Source organism: Hyperoodon ampullatus, assembly GCF_949752795.1.
Source record: "Hyperoodon ampullatus genome assembly, chromosome: 4".
NCBI lineage: Eukaryota > Metazoa > Chordata > Mammalia > Artiodactyla > Ziphiidae > Hyperoodon > Hyperoodon ampullatus.
Genome location: NC_136917.1, coordinates 114378170 through 114403900, shown reverse-complemented (window position 1 = coordinate 114403900; position 25731 = coordinate 114378170). Strand labels below are relative to the sequence as shown.

General features: G+C 39.2%; 1 protein-coding gene across 1 annotated transcript in view; it reads right to left on the bottom strand.

The window, feature by feature from the left end:
• TBCA (tubulin folding cofactor A) overlaps positions 1–23972 on the bottom strand; it is a 110289-nt gene extending 86317 nt beyond the window's left edge. Inside the window, exon 1 of the mRNA XM_079702370.1 lies at positions 23825–23972. Coding sequence (XP_079558496.1) covers positions 23825–23877 — 53 coding nt within the window. The 5' untranslated portion in view covers positions 23878–23972. The remainder of the gene's footprint in view (positions 1–23824) is intronic.
• Between the last annotated feature and the right edge of the window lie 1759 nt (positions 23973–25731).

Sequence of the window (25731 nt, the reverse complement as noted above, 5' to 3'; positions counted from 1 at the left end):
AAGGAAGGAAATCCCTAGCCAGTTCAGTAAAGGAAATCGCTCCTTACATTATACATAGGTACACACCTAAATTAGAGATTAGAGAAATGATATCAGTTACTACTCAATTATAAGTAACATGATTTCAATTCAAGGGATTTAAACAGTACAGGGAGTTTTTGGCTCATGCAACTAAAATCCAGGGGAGGATCTGCTTCAGGGTTGCCTGATCCAGCAGACATATTATGAAATTTCTTTTCGTCTCTTCATTCTGCCACCCATAGTACAAGCTTCATCTCAAGGCCAGATTCCCTAGTGCCAAAAGAAAGCTGCAGCCACAAGCAATTACATGGAAGAAAGCACAGTTGTACCAGAATTCTAAGCAAGAGTTCTGAAGTGTACCTTGCTTAGATCAGCCTAAATCACATGCCCACCCTGAATCAATTCCTGTAATGAGGAAATGGAATCTGATTGGCTAGATTCACTCAGAGGCCCATTCCTAAAGCTAGAAGTGGAGCAGTTTCCCTCAAAGAACATGAGCTATGTGCGTGTGGTAAAAAACGGTGGACACTGGAATGAAAATACAGGTATATATCAAGAGAAGAAAAAATAGATACTGAGGAGGCAGCCACAGTGTTCACCCCAAGATGTTCAAAATGAAGATTCAGAGTCATCGCAAAATATTATGTACAGTATTCCCCATTCAAAAGACAGAAAATCATTAGAATCATTCTTCTTACAAACAAAAGTCAAATTGGCTCCTGAGACTACTTCTATTTAATCTAGTACTAGAAATGCTAGTTTAAAAAGAATAATATAAATACAGAAAATAAAAGTATCTATTTGAGACCTATATACTTTCTAATACCAATAGAAAATACAAAAGCTGATATAAATAAATAAAAATTAAACATCTCACCCTTGGTTGGGGGGGACAGGTAAAGAAGACTGAAAGTATGTATGTCTGCTAGATTTTTAAACCTATGGCAGTAATAATTACAAAACATACAATACCAGATTAAAAATTATCAATAATAAATTAAAATCTTTCTCTAGAAATGCTGTACCAAACTTAAGAACTTAAGGTATCATAAATCAGAATTAACAGAAATCATTATCTCAAAAAGATTCTGTACTCCTATATTCACTGCAGCATTATTCACAATTGCTAAGACATGGAAACAACCTTAGTGTCCACTGACAGATGAATGGATAAATAGATGTGGCTTAAAACATAAATGTAAGTCTAAGAAAGGAGGTCTTTTGCCCATTTTTCTTTAGGACTTCTGTCCATTTTTTGATTGGACTGTTTTTTGTTATTGAGTTGTATGAGCTGTTTGTCTATTTTGGAAATTAAGCCCTTGTTGGTCACATCATTTGCAAATATTTTCTCCCAACCCATAGGCTGTCTTCATTTTGTTGATGGTTCCCTTTGCTACGCAAAAGCTTGTAAGTTTGATTAGGTACCATTTGTTTATTTTTGCTTTTACTTCTATTGCCTTGGGAGACTGACCTAAGAATATATTGCTACGATTTATGTCAGAGAATGTTTTGCCTGTTTCTTCTAGGACTTTCATGGTGTCATGCCTTATACTTAAGTCCTTAAGCCACTTTGAGTTTATTTTTGTGTATGGTGTGAGGGTGTGTTCTAACTTCATTGATTTACATGCAGCTGTCCAACTTTCCCAACACCACTTGCTGAAAAGACAATCGTCTTTTCCCTATTGTATATTCTTGCCTCTTTTGTTGAAGATTAACTGACCATAGGTGTGTGGGTTTACTTCTGGGCTCTCTATTCTGTTCCATTGATACATATGGCTGTTTCTGTGCCAATACCATGCTGTTTTGATTACTGTAGCTTTGTAGTATTGCCTGAAGTCTGAGAGGGTTATGCCTCCAGCTTTGTTCTTTTTCCTCAGGATACTTTGGCAATTCTGGGTCTTTTATGGTTCCATATAAATTTTAGGATTCTTTGTTCTAGTTCTGTGAAAAAAGTTGTGGGCAATTTGATAGGGATCACATTAAATCTGTAAATTGCTTTGGGTAGTATCACCATTTTAACAATGTTAATTCTTCCAATCCAAGAATATGAGATATCTTTCCATTTCTTTGAATTATCTTCAATTTCCTCCATTAATGTTTTATACTTCTCAGCATATAAGTCTTTCACCTCCTTGGTCAGGTTTAGTCCTGAGTATAAAAAAAAAAATATGTACACAGACACACACATACCCATACCTACACACCCACACACACACCCACACTCACACACTGGAGTATTATTCAGCCACAAAAAAATGAAGGAACTGCTAGTTGGGCCAACATAGACAAACTTTGAGGGCATTACGCTAAGTGAAATAAGTCAGACAGAGAAAGACAAATACTGTATGATCTCACTTATATGTGGACTCTAAAAAAACCACACTCATAGTTTTGGTTTGGTTTAGTTTGGTTGCCAGAGTTGAGGGATAGAATTGGGGAGAATTGGGTGAAGGTGACCAAATGGTACAAGCTTCCAGTTATAAAATAAATAAGTACTGGGGATGTAATGTACAGCATGGTAACTGTATTTAACAATACTATTTGTATATTTGAAAGTTGCTAAGAAAGTAGATCTTTAAAGTTCTCATCAGAAGGAAAAGACTGTAACTACGTGAAGTGATGTTAACTAAACTTATTGTGGTAATCATTTTGCTATATATATATATTGCAAACCATTATGTTGTAAACTTTGAATAAATATAATGTTATGGGGCTTCCCTGGTGGCGCAGTGGTTGAGAGTCCGCCTGCCGATGCAGGGGACACGGGTTCGTGCCCCGGTCTGGGAGGATCCCACATGCCGCGGAGCGGTTGGGCCCGTGGGCCATGGCCGTTGAGCCTGCGCGTCCGGAGCCTGTGCTCCGCAATGGGAGAGGCCACAACAGTGAGAGGCCCACGTACAGCAAAAAAAAAAATAAAAAAAATAAAAAAAATATAATGTTATATGTCAATTATATCTCAATAAAACTGGAAAAAATTAAAGAATTAACACAACATGGAAAAGAATCATTTAAAAATATTGTTGGTCTTCTTTGGCCTCAGCTCCTAAGCAACCCAGAACCAAAATGGTTTTCAGCACCCACTATACAGACTGCTGTCTGCAGACCTCCTCTCTCAGCTCCCAAGCATCCAACATTGAATGCACAGTCCTGGAAATGGATAGGGTTGCCCTTTCCAAAGGAAGCCCCCTTCCCACCAGGTAAAAACCCTGGGCTGCCTGAGGGATGTACATTATTCTACACAAGGAGGAAGGAGGTGATTAAGTATGTGGTTGTGGGACTGGAGCCTCACATCCCCTTTACACTCTTTATCTGTGGGGATGCTTATATTAAAAGATAATCAGGACTTTGCTGGTGATTTGGAAAACACCAAATCAGGTATAAGGTAACAACTTTGGAAAACAGTTGTTACCTTATAAATTATAAAGAACATTGACATACCTTATGACCCAACAATTCCATTCCTGGATAAACACCCAAGAAAACTTTTCATGCATCATTAGTAAAGACGTGAACAAGAATGTACATAGAAACATAGTAACTGAACAATCCAAATGCCCATCAATAGAAGAAGGGATAAATTATGGAATTATCACACAATGGAATATTACACAATAGTCAATACTGCATCTAAATGTAAAAACATGGATGAATCTTACCAACATAACACTGAGTGAAAAACAGTAAGTCCCAGAAAATATCCTTCTTACAAACTAAAAGGTAACTAAACAATATATACCTTAGTAATATACAAATAATACTATTATATAAAATAAAAAAGGTAATAATAAAAACAAGATTAAAAACAATTACCTCAGACGGAGGGAGGAGCACAAAATTAGACATGTTATTATCATTATTTTAGTTCTGTGTTAGGTGATGGGTTCATATTAATATATTATTTAAAAATAAATATAGGAATACAACAAATGAGAGCTGTGCATGAACCAAGACGTGCAGCATAAACCAAGGATTAAGATTAATTTAATTCTGTACAACTAAGACCCAAAGAAAGAAAATTTGTTGGGGCAACAAATTTGGATCCACTCCTCACAGCACATCTTAAATCTTCCATCTTTGTTTTTGACTCTATGGTCACCTATTTTTTTTTTAATTGAAGTATACTTGATTTACAATGTTGTGTTAGTTTCAGGTGTACAGCAAGTGACTTCAGTTTCACATATATACACACACACACATATTTTTTTCTTTTTCAGATTCATTATAGGTTATTACAAGATATTGAATATAGTTCCCTGTGCTATACACACTAGGTCCTTATTACTTATCTATTTTATATATAGTAGTGTGTATCTGTTAATCGCAAACTCCTAATTTATCCTTCTCACCCCCTTTCCCCTTTGATAACCATAAGTTTGTTTTCTATGTCTGTGAGACTGTTTCTGTTTTTAAGTAAGTTCATTTGTATCATTTTTTTAGATTCTACATATAAGTGATAACACGTGATATTCATCCTTCTCTGTCTGACTTATTTCACTTAGTATGTTAATCTCTAGCTCCATCCATGTTGCAGAAAATGGTATTATTTCATTCTTTTTTACAGCTGAGTTATCCACTGTGGTATGTGTGTGTGCGTGTGTGTGTGTGTATACATACACACACACATACATACATATATACACATCTTCTTTAACCATTCCTCTGTCAATGGACATTTACACTGCTTCCATGCCTTGGTTATTCTAAATAGTGCTGCTATGTACATTGGGGTGCATGTATCTTTTCAAGTTAGAGTTTTCATCTTTTCCAGATATACACACAGGAGTGGGGTTGCTGGATCATATGGTAACTCTGTTTTTAGTCTTTTAAGGGACCTCCATACTGTTTTCCATAGTGACTGCACCAATTTACATCCCAACAGTGTAAGAGGGTTCCCTTTACTCCACACCCTCTCCAGCATTCATTATTTGTAGACGTTTTGATGATGGCCATTCTGACTGATACGAGGTTGCACCTCATTGATTTGCATTTCTCTAATAATTGGCGATGTGGAGCATCTTTTCATGTGCCTGTTGACCATCTGTATGTCTTCTCTGGAGAAATGTCTGTTAAGGTCTTCTGCCCATTTTTTGATTGGATTGTTTGTTTTTTTGTTGTTGAGTTGTACGAGCTGTTTGTATATTTTGGAAATAAAGCCCTTGTCAGTCACATCCTTTGCAAAGATTTTCTCACAGTCTGTAGGCTGTCTTTTCATTTTGTTCTTGATTTCGTTTGCTGGGCAAAAGCTTGTAAGTTTGATAAAGTCCAATTTGTTTATTTTTGATTTTATTTATTTTGCCTTGGGAGACTGATCTAAGAAAGTATTGCTACAATTTATTTCAGAGAATGTTTTGCCTATGTTCTCTTCTAAGAGTTTTATGGTGTCATGACTTATATTTAAATCTTTAAGCCATTTTGAGTATATTTTGTGTATGGTGTGAGGGAGTGTTCTAATTTACATGTGGCTATCCAGCTTTCCTAACGCCACTTGCTGAAGAGACCTCTTTTCTTCATTGTATAGTCTTACCTCCTTTGTTGAAGATTAATTGACTGTAGGTAATGGGTTTATTTCTGGGATCTCTATTCTGTTCCACTGATCCATATGTCTGTTTTTGTTCTAGTACCACACTGTTTTGATTACTGTAGCTTTGTAGTACTGTCTGAAGTCTGGGAGGATTATGCCTCCAGCTTTGTTCTTTTTCCTCAGGATTACTTTGGCAATTCTGGGTCTTTTGTGGTCCCATATAAATTTCAAAGTAAACAAAAAAACAAAAAACAAAAAAAACCCTTTAAAATCATGTCAAATAAATAAATAAATAAATAAAATACCTAGGAATAAACCTGACCAAGGGGGTGAAAGACTTATACACTGAGAACTATAAAACACTGAGAACGACAGAACACTGATAAAGGAAATTAAAGATGTTTCAAAGAAATGGGAATATATTCCATGCTCTTGGATTGGAAGAATTAGTATTGTTAAAATAGCCATACTACCCAAAGCAATCTACAGATTTAATGTGATCCTTATCAAATCACTCAGGACATTTTCCACAGAACTAGAACAAATAATCCTAAAATTTTTATGGTCATCTATTTTTAAAAGTTAGTAGCAATATTCATTTCAGCGATGGAAGAAAACACTGATTATGGGAAAGTGCAGTGTAGTCTGATGAACCAAGTAATGTTTGGGGAAATTTTTCCATAAAGGTATCTTTAAAAATAGTTTCAGCACTTATAGGGGTTTCACCTCTGGGAAAATATACGTGTGAAATACTTTATTCACTAATAATATAAATAAGGTATTAGAGTGATTCTTCTGTTGGAATTACCTAAAAACAATTTAAAAATCTGTCTCCTTTTTTGACACAACCTGAGTCACTGCCAGTCATCCCAACTTAAATTCTCCATTCCAACCAACAAAACATCTTGCTGATGTCACCTGGATCTCAACTCTATCCTCAACTCCCATCCAGTCATTCAACAATGCTGAGCACCTAGTATATACTAGAGAGTATGCTAAATGTACAAACATGGAGAAAACAGTTTTGCACTTCCCGAAGCTCAAAGAGCTGTACAATACTTCTAGAAGTATGATTAGAGGAACATATATAATAGAATTATGCAAAGGCATTGTAAAACGTACAAATTCTTGGATCCTGCCCCACACTTACAGAATTAGAATCTTAGGGGGTAAAGCCTGAGTAAATGTGTTTTTTAAAAGTTCCGACGTTAAAATTAAAAATTAATTAAAAGTACCCAAGTTAATTCTTTTACATAATAAAGTTTGAGAATTATTGTTATAGTATAGTAGTTCTCAAACTCTTTGGTCTCAAAATACTTTTAAAAATTACTGAGAGCCTATAATTCTGATTGGTACTAATTCCAACATATGAGTTTTTTCCCCCCACACCAAGTGATTCTCTGACACCAGTTAGGTGTCCTACAATTTAACTTAATCCTGACACTATCTACTTAAAGACAGTACCAGATTCCATGGATTAAGGGCTCAGTCCCACAAGACGCACCCACTTTGTATGCCCATCAGAAGCCCAGGTTGTTACCTATGCTTTTGACCAACTGGCTATAAATCAGAGGTTCCCAGGAACCACTCCCTGACTTAGATTAATTTGCTAAAGCAGCTCAAAGAACTCAGAAAACCAGTTTACTCACTGGATTATGGGTTTATTACAAAGGATATTAATCAACAGACAGATGTACAGGACTGGGTCCCAAACACAGGAGCTTCTGTCCCTGGGGAGTATGGAGCTCAACATGGTGGTATGAATGGGTTCTGATTCACCAATCTGGAATCTTGTCCTTTTGGGATTTTATGAAGGTTTCATCAGAGAGGCAGAATTGATTAAATCACTGGCCATCAGTGACTGATTCAACCTCACGGCACTTTCCTCTCCCCAGAGGTCAGGAGATGGGACTAAGAGTTCCAATTTTTTAATCACGGTTGGTTCCCCTGCAACAGCCCCCATCCTTAGGTTACCCAGGTGCTTTCCAAAATTGTCTAATTAACATAAGACAACTTCACTACTCTCATCACCAAGGAAATTTCAAGGGTTTTAGGAGCTCTCTGTCAGGAATGGGGAGGAAGACGAAATATATATTTCTTACTACAAATTACAATACCACATGACCTCAAAGAACTTTTGGTTATGTTAATTACAGATATTAATATTTTGTATTAGAAATTAAAACTGGGAAATCACAAAAATATTTTAATTAAAAATGTAGTATTTGTTAATTCACTTAAAAACAACAAATGTACATGTTAACCAAGATAACCTATTTTATAAAAAAATAACTATATTTTCCAAAACGAAAAAATTTACTGAGAAGAATGGCAATGCTTCACATTTTTGCAAATCTTTTAAATGTCTAGATTAACAGAAACATCTGGATCTGCTTCTTCATTCAATCTGTTACAATATCACATATCATTACAGTCTCTGGAAAACTCCACTATACAATTTTGTGCAAATGAAAGTGAAAAAGGCAAATAATGTCTCAGTATTACTATGAAAATAAAGTTGACCTTGCAAACACCCTGAAAGGGTGTCAGAGACCCCCAGGGGCCCCTGGACCATACTTTGGAAACCAACGGTCTAATGAAAGGAACAGATAATTACAGTAATCTCCCCTTATCTGAGGTTTCAGTTACCCACAGTCAACTGCAGTCTGAAAATATCAAATGGAAAATTCCAGAAATAAACAGTAAGTTTTAAATTGCATGCACGTTCTGAGTACTGTGATGAAATCTCATACTGTACTGCTTTGTCCCACCCAGGATGTGAATCATCCACACTGTATACACTACCCACTCATTAGTATAGGAAAAAACATAGTAGATACAGAGTTTGGTACTATCTGCAGTTTCAGGCACCTACTGCAAGTTTTTTTAACATATCCCCCACAGATAAGAGAAGGCTACTATACAAAGTTCTTTGAGAACACAAAGAAGGGAGACAGACAGGAAACTTCTGCAGAGGTGGTGACATCTCCTGAGACTTGAGCCCAAATCCTTACACACTAGGTAGGCCCTGTAGGATCTATATCTTCTCCCTCCTACTTTTCAAGGTGTCTCCTACCCCTTCTCCTCTTTCTCACTTGGTTGCTCCTCCTCAAACTGGCCAATCTTTCTCTCTTCTTCAAGCCTTTGTATCTACTGTTCTTTTTTCTGAAAGGCTCTTCCCCCATACAGTCCATGGCTCTTCTTGGCCATACCTGGCCATCATGAAGATTAAGGACAGCTATACCCTTGTATACCTGTAATCCATTCAGGGCCCATTCCTTAGAAAATTCTGCCTTATACTAACTGTTATATATGTGCACTAGAAGCCATATTTAACAAAGCACATGGTAGCATCATTTGTAAACGTGGAAAAAATAAAACTAAATATCCATCAACATGAGAATGAAACAAAACACTAGTAAATTCACGCAACAGAATGAATTGGAGCTGAATGTTTCAACATGAATAAATCTCAAGAACAGTAATATGCACAAAAAGTAGACTAAAGATTCCTACAATATGACACTACTTATAATTTTTAAATTTTAAATTAATCTATATTTTGATAGGTAATACACGATTCAAAATTATAAGAATTTCCTCCCATCCCTGTCCTACAGTTATACAGTTTCTCTCCCAGGGACAACCAACGTGACCAGTTTCCTATGTATCCTTCCAGATATATTTTATGTTACACAAAAATATAAGTTTTGTTAAATGTGCTGAATACTTTAATATGGTTCATGTATATCTACATATAAAATAGAAGTTTAAAAATATGTGTGGAAATGATAAAGACCAAATTCAGAATAACAATTACTAACAGGCAAAGAAGAAAAGGAACAAACTCAGAAAGGGGCACTTCAAATGTACCTGTATTGTTTCATTTCAGGTTTATTGTGTTTTCTCGATTTTTTTCATACATGAAATAAATTTTTTTCTTCATAAAATAAATAGATGAAAAGGATCAGATTTGAGAAAATAATTAGTTTGGTGTCAGACGGAGTTTGAAACTAGAGCATACTAAGGACATAAATTCAATACTTTAAAATGAGTCTAAAGCTCAAGAGAAAGCTGGAGATTGGGGATTTATATAAAGAGATACTTGCAGTTCTAAGAATAAATATTTAGATATATGCACCCTATAAAACAGAGCACAAATTCCTTAAGGACTGGGCCCAAAACTCTGCCATATTACGTTCCCCTGAAATATCACCTACTGCCCATAATGAGATTTCAATTTACCTATATCCTTACTATTTTTCTTAGGTTTCAAAAATAACATCCTGGGGGCTTCCCTGGTGGCGCAGTGGTTGAGAGTCCGCCTGCCGATGCAGGGGACGTGGGTTCGTGCCCCGGTCCGGGAAGATCCCACATGCCGCGGAGCGGCTGGGCCCGTGAGCCATGGCCGCTGAGCCTGCGGGTTTGGAGTCTGTGCTCTGCAGCAGGAGAGGCCACAACAGTGAGAGGCCCACGTACCGCAAAAAAAAAAAAACAAAAAAAACATCCTGGTATGGGTGAGCCTATTTATGTAAGTAACTTAACAACAGGCAGTTACACCACACACACACACACACACACACGCACACACACGCACACAGTCTATTAAATTAGAATCAAAGGGAGACAGTGTTCTGGTTAGTTCTAGGTAAACTACAAAGCCTTATTTATTTTTTTAATTCATTCATTCATTCATTTTTGGCTGCGTTGGGTTTTCCTTGCTGCACGCAGGCTTTCTCTACCTGCAGCAAGTGGGGGCTACTCTTCATTGTGGTGCACAGGCTTCTCATTGCAATGGCTTCTTTTTTTTTTTTTTTGTGGTACACGGGCCTCTCACTGTTGTGGCCTTTCCCGTTGCGGAGCACAGGCTCCAGATGCACGGGCTCAGCGGCCATGGCTCACGGGCCCAGCCGCTCCGCAGCATGTGGGATCTTCCCGGACCGGGGCATGAACCCGTGTCCCCTGCATCGGCAGGCGGACTCTCAATCACTGTGCCACCAGGGAAGCCCAGCAATGGCTTCTCTTGTTGCAGAGCATGGGCTTTAGGTGCGTGAGCTTCAGTAGTTGTGGCACGCGGGCTCAGTAGCTGTGGCTCGCGGGCTCTAGAACACAGGCTCAGTAGCTGTGGAGCAGGGGGGCTCAGTTGCTCCGTGGCATGTGGGATCTTCCCACACCAGTGCTCAAACCCATGTTCCCTGAACTGGCAGGCGGATTCTTAACCACTGCGCCACCGGGGAAGTCCCTCAAAACCATTTTTAGATTGAACTTATTAATAATTAAAAATGTTTCTAGGGCTTCCCCAGTGGCACAGTGGTTAACAGTCTGCCTGCCAATGCAGGGGACACGGGTTTGAGCGCTGGTCTGGGAAGATCCCACACGCCGCAGAGCAACTGAGCCCCTGCGCCACAGCTACTGAGCCTGCACTCTAGAGCCCACGAGACACAGCTACTGAGCCTGTGTGCCTACAGCCCATGCTCTGCAGCAAGAGAAGCCACCACAATGAGAAGCCTGTGCATTGCAAAGAAGAGTAGCCCCCGGTCGCTGCAACTAGAGAAAGCCCACGTGTGACAACGAAGACCCAATGCAGCCAAAAATAAAAAAATAAATTTATAAAAAAGCTTAAAATGTTTCTACAATAGACTAGTTTCCTGTCTAGGTAAGAAAAAATCCTGTGAAACTGTTAACTTTTAAAGAAATCCCTGATATAAATATATTTTCTTATCTTTCATTTCTCCAATAAAAATACTATCCTGACAAAAGTCTTTGTGGATTGTGATTACTTGCAGCTGTTTTATTGCTCTTTTTTTTAAAATAAATGTATTTATTTTATTTCATTTATTTTTGGCTGTGTTGGGTCTTCGTTGCTGTGCACAGGCTTTCTTTAGTTGCAGCAAGCCGGGGCTACTCTTCGTCATGATGCACGGGCTTCTCATGTTGCGGTGCATGGGCTCTAGGCATGCGGGCTTCAGTAGTTGCAGCACGTGGGCTCAGTAGTTGTGGCTCGTGGGCTCTAGAACTCAGGCTCAGTAGTTGTGGCTCATGGGCTTAGATGCTCCATTGCATGTGGGATCTTCCCGGACCAGGGCTTGAACCCGTGTGCCCTGCATTGGCAGGCGGATTCTTAACCATTGCACTGCCAGGGAAGCCCTTTATTGCTCTTCTGAAGTTTAACTGGAGTATTCAGCAACCTCTCTCCTTTCAAAGTCTCTCACTTTTAGTGATAAAAGCAAACTTCAATTATAGGAGGGGGAACAGACTCTTGAGCTGTTCCCCCTCATATAACTGACCTCTTTTCTGGTTTTCTCCACTCCTCAACTCAATTTGCAAATATGTATTAAACGCCTGTTTTGTTATAAGCAATGTATTATACACCATTCCTCTGGTCCCTAAAAAGATGAGAAGAACTGCTTGGCCTTAAGAAAATCTTTGTATATCTTATATAGTGCAAAGTCCTTAGAACTTAACGTCCTAGGTTTGAGATGAAAATTACTGTACTAGTAACCTAAGTTGAATTACACTTCAGTAGAATTATAGGTCTTCAAAAGCTTCATAGAGTACAGACATATTTCAGGAAATGGATGCACATTAAAAGCATGTCATTTTAGTACTGTTCAGAAGCTGAGGATCATTTCGTGGAAAAATAGATGCTTACTGGTTTATAGACAAATAAACCCTGAGTTAAAGCATGTGTATACACATAAGGCTCCATAAAATATTTCTTTAGCACAGGTGAAAGGATATCAACAACAAAGGGGGAACTCAATTAAAAACAAAATATTAAGAAGGATTTGAAAATAATTATAATCTAGCATTAGCATTGTAGGGATGTCTTCTGACAGTTTTGGTGAATCATTTATAGATTTTAGAATAAGGGCTCTTAAACACTCACTCACTTGACTACTCTTCCCTACAATAAACTTTATGCAAGTGCAGTAAGAGGGAAACTGGCCTTGACACATTGTGTTCTCTATGTCTGCGTCTCTATTCTTGCCCTGCAACTAGGTTCATCTGTACCATATGTCTAGATTCCACACATATGCGTTAATATACGATATGTTTTTTTCTTTCTGGCTTACTTCACTCTGTATGACAGACTCTAGGTCCATCCATATCTCTAAAAATGACCCAATTTCGTTCCTTTTTATGGCTGAGTAATATTCCACTATATATATGTACCACATCTTCTTTATCCATTCACCTGTCATTGGACATTTATGTTGCTTCCATGTCCTGGCTATTGTAAATAGTGCTGCAGTGAACACTGGGGTACATGTGACTTTTTGAGTTATGGTTTTCGCAGGTTATATGCTGGGTCATATGGTACTTCTATTTTTACTTTTTCAAGGAAACACCATATTGTTCTCCACAGTGGCTGTATCAATTTCCATTCCCACCAACAGTGCAAGAGGGTTCCCTTTTCTCCACACCCTCTCCAGCATTTACTGTGTGTAGATTTTTTGATCATGGCCATTATCACAGCAAGATCTTTTCTGACCCACCTCCTAGAGTAATGAAAATAAAAACAAAAATAAGCAAATGGGACCTAATTAAACTTAAAAGCTTTTGCACAGCAAAGGAAACCATAAACAAGATGAAAAGACAACCCTCCGGATGGGAGAAAATATTTGTAAATGAAGCAACAGACAAAGGATTAATCTCCAAAATATACAAACAGCTCAGGCAGCTCAATATCAAAAAAACAAACAACCGAAATCAAAAAAATGGGCGGAAGATACAGTATTTTTTAAGGTGTTAAAAATACAGGGTCACTGATATAAACAGAGATATTTTGCTGGGGCTTCAAAGCAGGCAATCAACATCTCAGCAATTTAAAGAAAAATGACCATTACAAAGTCCTGAAGATTAATCCAAAACACAAGCTTCATGGTCCACCCTTCTCCCTCCACAGCCAATCAGTGAAAATGACAAACAACTAAAAGCGAGTTTTTAATCACAATTTAAAAGACAGCAAGGGGGCTTCCCTGGTGGCGCAGTGGTTGAGAGTCCACCTGCCGATGCAGGGAACGCAGGTTCGTGCCCCGGTCCGGGAAGATCCCACATGCCGCGGAGCGGCTGGGCCCGTGAGCCATGGCCGCTGAGCCTGCGCGTCCGGAGCCTGTGCTCCGCAACGGGAAAGGCCACAACAGTGAGAGGCCCGCGTACCACAAAAAAAAAAAAAAAAAAAAGACAGCAAGGGACTTCCCTGGTGGTTCAGTGGTTAAGACTCTGCACTTCCAATGCAGGGTACGTGGGTTCGATCCCTGGTCGGGGAACTAAGATCCCACATGCCGTGTGGCACGGCCAAAAAAAAAAAAAAGTTTAAAAGAAAGCAAGTTCCAGGGTCTCTCCTGGAGAGACTACACTGTTTATACTTCTACAGAATGATTATGATGATAATAATGACAGCAGTTAATATATACTGAACACACATATCTGGCATTTGGGCTTAGTGCTTTAAATGATTGCCTTACAATTCTCTGAACAACAGTACAAGAAAGATACTATCATTAACCCATTTTCCAGCTAAGAAAACTCAGGCTTTTAAAGGTTAAATAACTTGCTCAGGGTCACCTATGTAGTAAGTGGAGCCTGGAATTCTATCTGTTTAACTCCAACTGCAGCAATAACTATACTATTATGCTGTCACATCACAATCGATTCAGTAGCTCCCTACTGCTTATTAGGTCAAAAATCCTTATAGAGTAAGGCTTCATCCATGTCTTTGTTCACTGTAAAGACTTCTGTTGAGCATTTCTTATATGTCAACACCATACCAGGTGCTTCAAAGATAGAGGTTCTGAGTGAGGCTGCTAAATAAGTGATCTTTGGATCAGTCATTGTTATTTTAAAATGAGCTCTATTGGGGCACATTAAACAGCATCACAGTTGGAATTATGTTCTTGTATAATTGTATTATTGGAAATGGAATGTTGGAAAAGGAAGACCACACATCTAAGCATTTATATCCTAAATAGTTCTGGACTACTATTTTTTTTAAATATCTTTATTGGAGTATAACTGCTTTACAATGGTGTGTTAGTTTCTGCTTTATAACAAACTGAATCAGTTATACATATACATATGTTCCCATATCTCTTCCCACTTGCGTCTCCCTCCCTCCCACCCTCACTATCCCACCGCTCTAGGTGGTCACAAACCACCGAGCTGATCTCCCTGTGCTATGGAGTTACTTCCCACTAGCTATCTATTTTACATTTGGTAGTGTATATATGTCCATGCCACTCTCTCACTTTGTCACAGCTTACCCTTCCCCCTCCCCATATCCTCAAGTCCATGCTCTAGTAGGTCTGTGTGGACTACTATTTTTAACAAAATTTTCCAACCTGGCTTACTACAAATTTTAAAAATTTTCTATCAAACAAAAAAATGCAATGAAAACACAGAACACACTTACATGCACACACAGGGGTCGAAAGATCTTTCATTTCCACATTCAACTTGCAGAATAATACAGGTTGTGCTGGGAAAACCAAGGTCATGAGTGGCCTTAGCTTTCCTCCTTTCCAGCTTAAAGAGACATCTGGTTGCCAGCTGTGTAGCTACTACGAGTAAATGCTTGCCAAGTAGTTGGCTGAAGGTGGGGAAGAGCTGACCACCTGCAATCCATTTTGACAGTGACTCTGACCATCACTTTGGAGAACTGGATACATTACAGACATTCCAAAAGGAGTTGGCTAAATTTCAAGGTAGGAGGTTGGCCATTTTGGCTGAACTTACTTTAACTCACAACAAAGCGCTATGATGTGGAAAAAGAGGAGAATACACGAAAAGGTACAAAGCTACTAAAGCTTACAAGAATAATTTACAAGGCTATGTCCCTAACCTCTCCCAGCACTGTCCACCATATTTCTATCCATAATTACTTTAAAAAGATGAAGTGTACATACAACTACAGCTCAACAGGTAAAACTATATCTCCATGTCTATGTAAGTACATGTGTCATTCATATTTTTCACTTTTATGTCAGTATAAAATATATAATCCGCATACATATACATAATGTATGTCACTATAACATGTATTATATATATATAAATATATGTTTGTCACTATAACATATATTATATATATAAATATATATATTTAACTGTGGCAATTTTACTTACCTTTATGTTTTTTATGCCTGCTGTACAATATATATGTTATACATATCATACACAGTTGTATATTAGAGGTATGGGTATAAACAAACTTAAGAAGATGCCACAGTTTGGAAAAGGTGCTTGCTTTATTTTTAAAAAAAGAAAAAAATCAATACAATTTCCCCACAGATCCATGATGTAAAATTCTATAATCAAGCCTTGTAGATTTGTAATTATGGTATGTCAGCTACATTTAAACAAGAGTGTTAAAAGATTGTTAAAGTTAAACTAACACAATTGCAGTGTGAATTGTCCTAGTCTCATTCTAATCTACTGGTGTCACTTTCATTTAATCAGAGGAAAACTATGGGCCAATGTCAGTGCTATTTCCAATGCCCTAACATTCTTTGTTCACATTGGATTTTAAGCCATTACCAATCTAAAACGGTTATAAAAAGATATATTTCAGAAAGCATTTTTAATGAATTAATTCACTCACCAGTGGACATTTTTAGCAGGCTTTATTGAAAATAAGTTGGCTTTAAAGTTATTAAATAACCTTTTATGTTAAATGAATGAAAACATTTTGTTCTTGCAGAAGAATTTCTTGAATTTACCATAAATACAGCTTAAGAAAAGAAAAACCCTTATTTTATAAACAGAAATCATACTTGGAAACTTATGGTAGACATATGTCATTTAGCTGAAATAACATATCAGCATTTAAAACATCAAGGCTGGGGCTTCCCTGGTGGCGCAGTGGTTGAGAGTCTGCCTGCCGATGCAAGGGACACGGGTTCATGCTCCGGTCCGGGAGGAGCCCACATGCTGCAGAGCGGCTAGGCCCGTGAGCCATGGTCACTGAGCCTGCGCATCCGGAGCCTGTGCTCCGCAACGGAAGAGGCCACAACAGTGAGAGGCCCACGTACCGCAAAAAAAATAAATAAATAAAAGTAATACCTGAAACCATAAAACTTCTAGAAGAAAAAATAGGCACTACGCTCTTTGACGTCAGTCTTAGCAAGATCTTTTTGGATTTGTCACCTTGGGCAAGGTAAACAAAAACAAACAAATGGAACTAATCAAAGTAAACACCTTTTGCACAACAAAGCAAAACTATCAACAAAATGAAAAGGTCACCTATTCAACAGGAGAAGGTATTTGCAAACATATATCTGATAAGGAGTTAATATCCAAAATATACAAAAAACTCACATAACTCAAGATCAAAAAAACAAACAACCTGATTAAAAAATGGGCAGAGTACCTGAATAGACATTTTTCCAAAGAAGATATACATATGGCCAACAGGCACATGAAAAGATGCTCAACATCACTCATCATCAGGGAAATGCAAATTAAAACTACAATGAGATATCACCTCACACCTGTCAGAATGGCTAGTATCAAAAAGAAAACAAATAACAGGGCTTCCCTGGTGGCGCAGTGGTTAAGAATCTGCTCCGGGAAGATCCCACATGCCGCGGAGCAACTAAGCCCATGCACCATAACTACAGAGCCTGCGCTCTAGAGCCCACGAGCCGCAACTACTGAGCCCACGCGCCACATCTACTGAAGCTGGCACGCTCTAGAGCCTATGCTCAGCAACAAGAGAAGCCCGTGCGCCACAACGAAGAGTAGCCCCTGCTCGCTGCAACTAGAGAAAGCCTGCACATAGCAACGAAGACCCAACACAGCCAAAAATAATAAACTAATATAAATAAATTTAAAAAAAAGAAAACAAATAACAAATGTTGGTGAGGATGTGGAGAAAAAGGAACCCTTGTGTACTGTTGGTGGGAATGTAAATTGGTGCAGCCACTATAGGAAACAGTATGGAGATTCCTCAAAAAATTAAAAATAAAACTACTATACAATCCAGCGATTCCACTCTTGAGTACTTGCCTGAAGAAAACTAAAATACTAATTCAAAAAGATATATGCACTCCAATGTTCTCTGCAGCACTTACAATAGCCAAGATAGGGAAGAAACCTAAGTGCCCATGAACAGATGAATAAAGAAAATGTGATTGATATATATATTTATAATTACTTATACATACACACACAATGGAATATTACTCAGCCATAAAGAAGAATGAAATCTTATCATCTGTGACAACAAGGATGGACTTAGAGGGCATTATGCTAAGTGAAATAAATCAGACAGAGAAAAACAAATACTGTGTGATTTTACTTATATGTGGGATCTAAAAAACAAAACAAATGAACAAACATAACTAGACAGAAACAGAATCACAGAGAGAACAAACAGGTGGTTGCCAAAGGGGAGGCATGTGGAGGGAAAAGAGAAATAGGTGAGGGAGATTAAGAGGTACAAACTGGGCTTCCCTGGTGGCGCAGTGGTTGAGAGTCTGCCTGCCGATGCAGGGGGCACAGGTTCGTGCCCCGGTCTGGGAGGATCCCACATGTCACGGAGCGGCTGGGCCCGTGAGCCATGGCCGCTGAGCCTGCGCATCCGGAGCCTGTGCTCTGCAATGGGAGGGGCCACAACGGTGAGAGGCCCACGTACAGCAAAAAAAAAAAAAAAAAGAGGTACAAACTTCCAGTTACAAAATAAATGAGTCACAGGTATGAAAGGTACAGTGTGAATATAGTCAATAATTATGTAACATCTTTGTATGGTGACAGATGGTAACTAGACTTATCATGGTGATCATTCTGAAATACAGAAATGTCAAATTACTATGTTGTATATCAAGAACTACCACAGCGTTGTAGGTCAATTATACTTCAAAAACAAAAAATACTCATAGAAAAAAAGATTAGATTTGTGATTACCAAAGGTGGGGAGTGGGGGAGAAGGGGAATTGGATACAGATAGTCAAAAAGGTACAAACTTCCAGTTATAAGGTAAATAAGTACTACTAGGTATGTAATGAACAACATGTTAAATATAATTAACACTGCTATATGTTATCATGAAAGTTGTAAGAGAGTAAATTCTGAGTTCTGATCACAAGGAAAAAAATTTTTTTCTATTTCTTTAATTTTGTATCTATATGAGATGATAGATGTTCACTAAACTTACTGTGGTAATAATTTCATGATGTATGTAAGTCAAATCATTATGTTGTATACCTTAAACTTATATAGTTGCTGTATGTCAATTATATCTCAATAAAACTAGAAGAAAAAAATCAATGCTGTATCTTCTACTTTAGAGAAAAGTATTTTCTAAATCACCAATAACTTAATACAGAAAAAAAAGCTTCTCTGGCAAAACTTCATATTTACAGGATGCATTTAAGTTTTAAGTAAAGTACAACATTCAATTCACAGTTGAACTATCAGCAAATAGTCTCCAAATAATCACAGCACACACAAAACAGTGCTATGTTAGCTACTTATGTAAGTACTAATACGAATCACCCTGGTTTGCTTGGGACTTTCCCAGCTTTAGCACTGTAGGTTCCACATCCTGGAAACCCTTCTGTCCCAGGTAAACCCAGACAACTAATGTCAGCGAGACACTGGGGGGTGGGGGGGCGGAGATTTACAGTTCTGCACTTGAAAAGAAGAAATTTGGAGTCATATCTGGTAACTCCTTGCTAGGGCTGCCAGATTAGCTGTGCCCAGTCACATATAAGTAGGTCTAGCAATCTGGAACATGGATTCAAATCTTTATTTTTATTTTATTTTTTTCACATACACATACACACTTTATTTATTTATTTATTTATTTATTTACTTATTTACATTGAAGTATAGTTGACTTACAGTGTTGTTAGTTTCAGGTGCACAGCAAAGTGATTCAGATATACATATACATATATATGTTCTTTTTCAGATTCTTTTCCATTATATGTGATTACAAGATACTGAATATAGCTCACTGTGCTATACAGTAGGCCCTTGTGTTTATCTATTTTATATATAGTAGTGTGTATATGTTAATCCCAAACTCCTAATATAAGCCCTTAAATTATCAAGGATGAACAAAAAGGAGGCTGTGATTATTTCAATAGAAAACTCGAGTAAATCTGACCTTGCTTAATACTGTTTGGCATTGATCATTCAATTAATCTCAGTAAACTTAGGTCAGGTGGCTATTCCATGCCAGGCACTGAAGACAGAGCAGTGAACAAGACAGTTTCGTCACTGATGTCACTCCCAGTCTCAAGGGAAGATAAGAAGATAAAGAAAAATATTCCAGTGATGTTGGTGTAATTTGGTAAAGGATATTCAGCCTCAATTGTTAAATATTTGTCGAACATCAAATCTTTAAAAAGAGGCTGCAAGACCCAAACCTACCAACTAATACCTAACAACGAGTCACATGTGAACACAGGCTGCTGCTTGCAGAAACTCGTATATTACCCAGCCCCTAGTGCACACATATCTCTAATTCACAGCCAGAATTAGCCCTAGAAAAACAATCCCATTGCAGGGGAGGAGATATTTGACAAGTCCTACCAGTCAGGAACTCAGTACCAAGTCAGACTCATTGCTGTCTAACTCTCACCTTACAAGCCATTCCTAGTAACTGGACTCTCCTGTTTCTAGGGGTCTAACCTCTCTCTTGAAATCTATTTCAGGAAATCAGATCCTTTGCCTTTGTTACCATGTGAAATAACAAAGTTTCTCTAGGACTAGAGCACTGTGAGGCTTCTGCCTATTTCCTTAGGGTCTAAAATCACCATTTTGCCAACATGCTGAAATGTGCATCTTCCACTCATTGTTTGATCTCTCAATTGCCAAATACCACCTTTTATTTATTGCCTGTTTCCATACTCCAGTAATATTCCATCTGCTTGTCCACATTTCTTCCTAAAACCCACTACAGGGAACTTTTGGATCACCTGAAGTATTTTAGCGGATTTGATTAGACGCTAAACTCTAAGAATTTACCCTCCCAAGCACACAGCCTACCCAAACTGAACTCTAGGACTAACACCTAGAATATATTTCTAAATGGTTCTGAACTCCTGGAAAGAAAACTGAAGGAATTCTGGGCTTAAATGACTTTAAATCTCTTTTTCCAAATAAAAGTTGTTACTTCTGAAGATAAATGAGGTGACGGGAAATGAACATCTTGACTAGAAAAAAGGTGCTGAGAACAGAAACTGAATTTTAGACCACTGCTTTAAGAAACCAATGCACAGAATGCCATTCATAAGACCAAGAACATGTCTGAATCATGAAACTGATTGAGAAGTCTTTGAAACTAAATTTGGAGGAGAAAAAATGCATACCTTTTTATTATAAAAAATGTTTAATATATAGAGAGAAGAATATAATGAAGACCCATGACCATTCATCCCCAACAATTATTAACATGTTGCCACATCATCTATTTTTTTCCTTTGCTGAAGTATAATGTAGAATTTTTTAAAAAAACAGGATACTAAGGCAGAAGATGGAAGGAGTCAGAGTAAAATAATTTTCAGGAGAATGTAACAGAATAGGGAACAATATTTATGCATTTTGAGAGTTATCTACCAAGGCAAAATATGAGTAATAAGCAGCTAAAATATAAATTTTAGGTTTTTTAAAAAACATATCTCATTTCAGTACTTATGGGAAAGCTCTACACCAAAATGTCAACAGAAAAGCCATGAAAAAAATGTACAGTAGGCATTTGCATTAATTTATAAGCAATTTGAGATATTATGAAGTAAATTATGAAGGGATTTCATAAAAATGATAAATTTACTTATGTATGAAGAATCAAAATTAGTTTGATAATGCTCTATTATTGAAATAAAATGAAAACAAAACTTTATTTCCAAGCAGTTTCCATAAGTACTTAAGAATTTTTGAAAGCTTGAAAACTTAAATTATTATCTAAATGAGTGTGTCTTCCCACAAATAACAAATGCTGGTGAGGATGTGGAGAAAAGGGAACCCCTGTACACTGTTGGTGGGAATGTAAATTGGTGCAGCCACTATGGGAAACAGCATCGAGGTTCCTCAAAAAAGTAAAAATAGAACCACCATATGATCCGGCAATTCCACTCCTGGGTATTTATCCGAAGAAAATGAAAACACTATTTCGAAAAGATACATGCACCCCCATGTTCACAGCAGCATTATTTACAATAGCAAAGCTATGGAAGCAACCTAAGCATCGGTCAACTGATGAATGGATAGAGAAGATGTGATATACGTACATACACACACACACACACACACACACACGACAGAATACTACTCAGCCATAAAAAAGAATGGAATTCTGCCATTTGCAACAACATGGATGGACCTACAGGGTATTATGCTTAGTGAAGTAAGTCACACAGAGAAAGACAAACACTATATGTTATCACTAATATGTGGAATCTAAAAAATAAAACACACAAATGAATATAACAGATCAAAAACTGACTTACAGATATAGAGAGCAAACTAGTAGTTACCAGTGGGGAGAGGGAAGGGAATGGGGTAGAATAGGGGTAGGGGATTAAGAAGTACAAACTACCACATATAAAATAAATAAGCTACAAGCATATATTGTACAGTACAGGAAATATAGCCAATATTTTATAACTTAATGGAGAATAATTAATAAAAATTTTGAATCACTGTTATACACCTGAAACTAATATTGTAAATCAACTATACTCAATAAAAAAAGTCATTTCTCATGACTTTCCATCTAAAGCACTCTTCATTATACCCTGGTACTTCTGCCAAATAGATTTATGAAAATGATATAACCAAAGTAAGTCTAACAAAAGTGAAAACAGAACTTGGGGGTAATAGGGCAAATTATATTTTCAGTTACACATCTCAACTCCCCTTCTATTATCACACATTTTAAAAAATACTCTTCTGGGGGGCACTGTAGCTTAAAACAAAAGGTTGTAGATCAGAAACCTTAGTGCTTTCCCCTGCTCTGCCACTAACTAGCACAGTGACCCCGGACAAGTTTACTTTTCCTATTTTAACTTCATTAAACCTCAGTTTCTCATCTGTAAAATGGGAATACAAACCATAGTATTAGTTAACATTTACTAGTACTTACCACATACTGTTAAACAGAACAGCAGGCGTTTTTTGGAACTGCACGAGGCGGGTACTTACTCCATTTTACAAACGAGGAAACTGAGGCACGGTGCAATGTAATATATTCAACAATACATAACATATGGCAGAATCAAGATTGGAACCCAAGCAGTCTCACTTCAGAAAAGGCTGTACATTTCACTACTACTCATCCTATCTCCTTACCGCCTTAACAATCATGACAGCTTCTGGAAAGCACAGTGCAATGCTGTGCTAAGCGGCGGAGGCAATATCTTAAAAAGTGAATTTATTCTCCCCTTTGCCTTGTCCTTCCTCTGGTGAAAATATCAACACAGGGAGGAAAGGTGGGCAGAGGAAGAAGCCAGAGAGCTAGGATTAGACATGTTTACTGCCAAATAACCTGCTTCTTCAGAAGGCTGTTCATCTTTTCTCTTGTAATGCCTCATCAAAAAGTTTCATCTTTTGGCGTCTGAACAATAAAGGCCTAATAAGCACTTCAGTGTCTCACAGCGGTGAGAATGACGGCGAATTACAGGACTGGCCTACCCAGGATAGTTACTTGAACAGCACCACACAAGCTCCGGGGCGAGCCTCGGGGAAGCTAACCGGGGAGTGAGGCCACAGAAGTTTGTCGAGTGTGCTGGAAGTTCACGCCGCAGTTCTTCAGACTGCGAGTCCCGCCTGCCATGTTAGATGACAGGGTGCCCGCAAGGTCCTATTTCTAATGAGGGCCGGGCTCGCGGCGACCCCCTAAACTTCACAACGGGCTCGCGCGTCCACGTGAGCGCAGGTAATGGACTGGAAGCGCCCCCCGCCAGCCAGGTTCCGCAGTGAGGCCCGGTCAGCGCACTCGGAGATACGACCCCAGCCCGCCCCGCCCTCGAGAGCCGGGCCGCCGCCCCTCTGCCTCCCCGACTGCGGGCGCCGGAGGGGTGGGGCCGCCGCGACCTTCACCGCTCCGCGGCTGGGTTTTGGAGGGGGCAGGCGGGGGGAGGGGAGTGCCCCGGTCCAGTGACTTGGGCACCTGCGCGCCCCCTCCGTTCCCGCCCCGTCCCCACCGGCCGCGGAGCCCCAGGTGAGGCCTGGAGTCCGGGGCCCAGTTCGGGCCTGCGCTCCGCCCGGCCTCTCGGGCCGCCACGGGGCGAGGAAGAGGAGGCGGCGGCAGCTGCGCCGCTCCCGGCTCCTTACCGCTTCACCACGCCGGTTTTGATCTTGATCTGCCTCACGCGAGGATCGGCCATGGTCCCTCGAGCACCGCGGGAATGAGGAGCGGAGAGCTGGGGTAACCTCTGAGTGAGACTACGAGAAGGAAGCGGGTCTGTAGGCGTAGCCGGCGCGGGCCGGCGCGCATGCGCACACTCCGGCGCGGCCCCGGCGCCACTCTGGCGCTGCTGCCACACCCGCGGGGCGTGGGCCCAGGGTCGCGAGCCGAGGGCGGGTCACCATTCACCCACCTCCACCGAGTTTCCTGCTCGCAGAACCTGGCCCTCCTTTTTAGTTCTTGAACAGCCCCCTTCTTAGTGTGAATACAAGTTACACTTTTCCCGGTCTCCACAGCCTGGGCGTTTGGGGAAACTTGTGTCTCCCCAGATAGACTGGTTTGGCCATGACATTGCTTTGCGAGATTATCCGCTGAATGGACGGAGTGACCTAAAAATTGAAGATATTTTCGGTGTCATTATCTTATGTCAAATGGGGTAAAATGATGCAGGTTTAAAGAAATAAACTACCGTCATGCACGCAGTTAAGAAAATCCTTATCCTCTACCTCAGACCTCTGCAAACAATGTTTGTGGATAAATGCACGTAACAAAAGAAACGACTATAGGACTTATTCAAAAATCATTACCTCTAGTGAATCTTAAATATCCAACTTACAAAAATTGTGTGGCATAAAAAAGCTTGGGCTTCGTGGTCAAACAAACCCACTGACCTTTGGTATTAAGGGGGTTTTACCCTTTAATAGCTAACTGACACTGGGCACATAGGCCACTTAACCTCGCTGCTGAGGCTTTTGCCTTGTACGCAAAATAGAAATAATGTCCACTTTACAGAGTAGATATGAAGGTTAAAACTCAATGCCTGACATAATACTCAACAGCTTTTGACTATTTTATATTTTCAAAAAATGTGTCTATTGCATAAAATGAGACACACCTCCAGTGAGCTCTGGCAACCTCTTCCCCAAGGAACGCAGGGCAGAGCCTCCTTCCTTTTATAGTTTCTTGGTATCATTCTTCAAAGGCCTGTCTTTACCCTTCCCTACACTTGATTCACTCCTTCTGGCTTTTGTGACTAGCTCTGGACAGTTCAAGACCCTGCCAGTTCAGGAACCTTAGTATAAATCCAAGATCAAAACCCACCTCCTGGAGAAAGTCTACCACGACTGACCCCTGCCCATTTAATGCTCCCTGGATACTTTGGAATCACCCAAAATTAATTTTTATTTTTGGTATATTTCTTTTTTAAAAAAATAAATTTATTTATTTATTGGCTGTGTTGGATCTTCGTTGCTGCATGCGGGCTTTCTCTAGTTGCGGCGAGCAGGGGCTACTCTTTGTTGCGGCGCGCGGGCTTCTCATTGCGGTGGCTTCTCTTGTTGAGCACGGGCTCTAGGGCACGCAGGCTCAGTAGTTGTGGCGCACGGGCTTAGCTGCTCCGTGGCATGTGGGATCTTCCCAGACCAGGGATCGAACCCCTGTGCCCTGCATTGACAGGCGGATTCTTAACCACTGAGCCACCAGGGAAGCCCTATTTTTGGTATATTTCTTTTAAAAACTATTGTTTGAGTCCTTCATGAGGGTGTGCTCACTCTCTTCATTGGGTTAATAACATCTTTAGAGGCAAGAATCTTGTCTTCTATAAATCTTCCTCTCCTAACCTCCACCTGTGTTCTGTACACAGCAGGTGTTAAATTCAGTAAATACTGTCATCTGACTGGTTGGCGCACTGAAATAAACTTCAAGTGACACAACAGACCTATGAAATACTGGGGGGGGGGGCGGGGGAGGTCAAAACAAAACAAAACAGAAAAACCAACAGACTCAACACAGCAAAATGCTACAAACAGGAATCCAGTAGATCATTAATATAAAG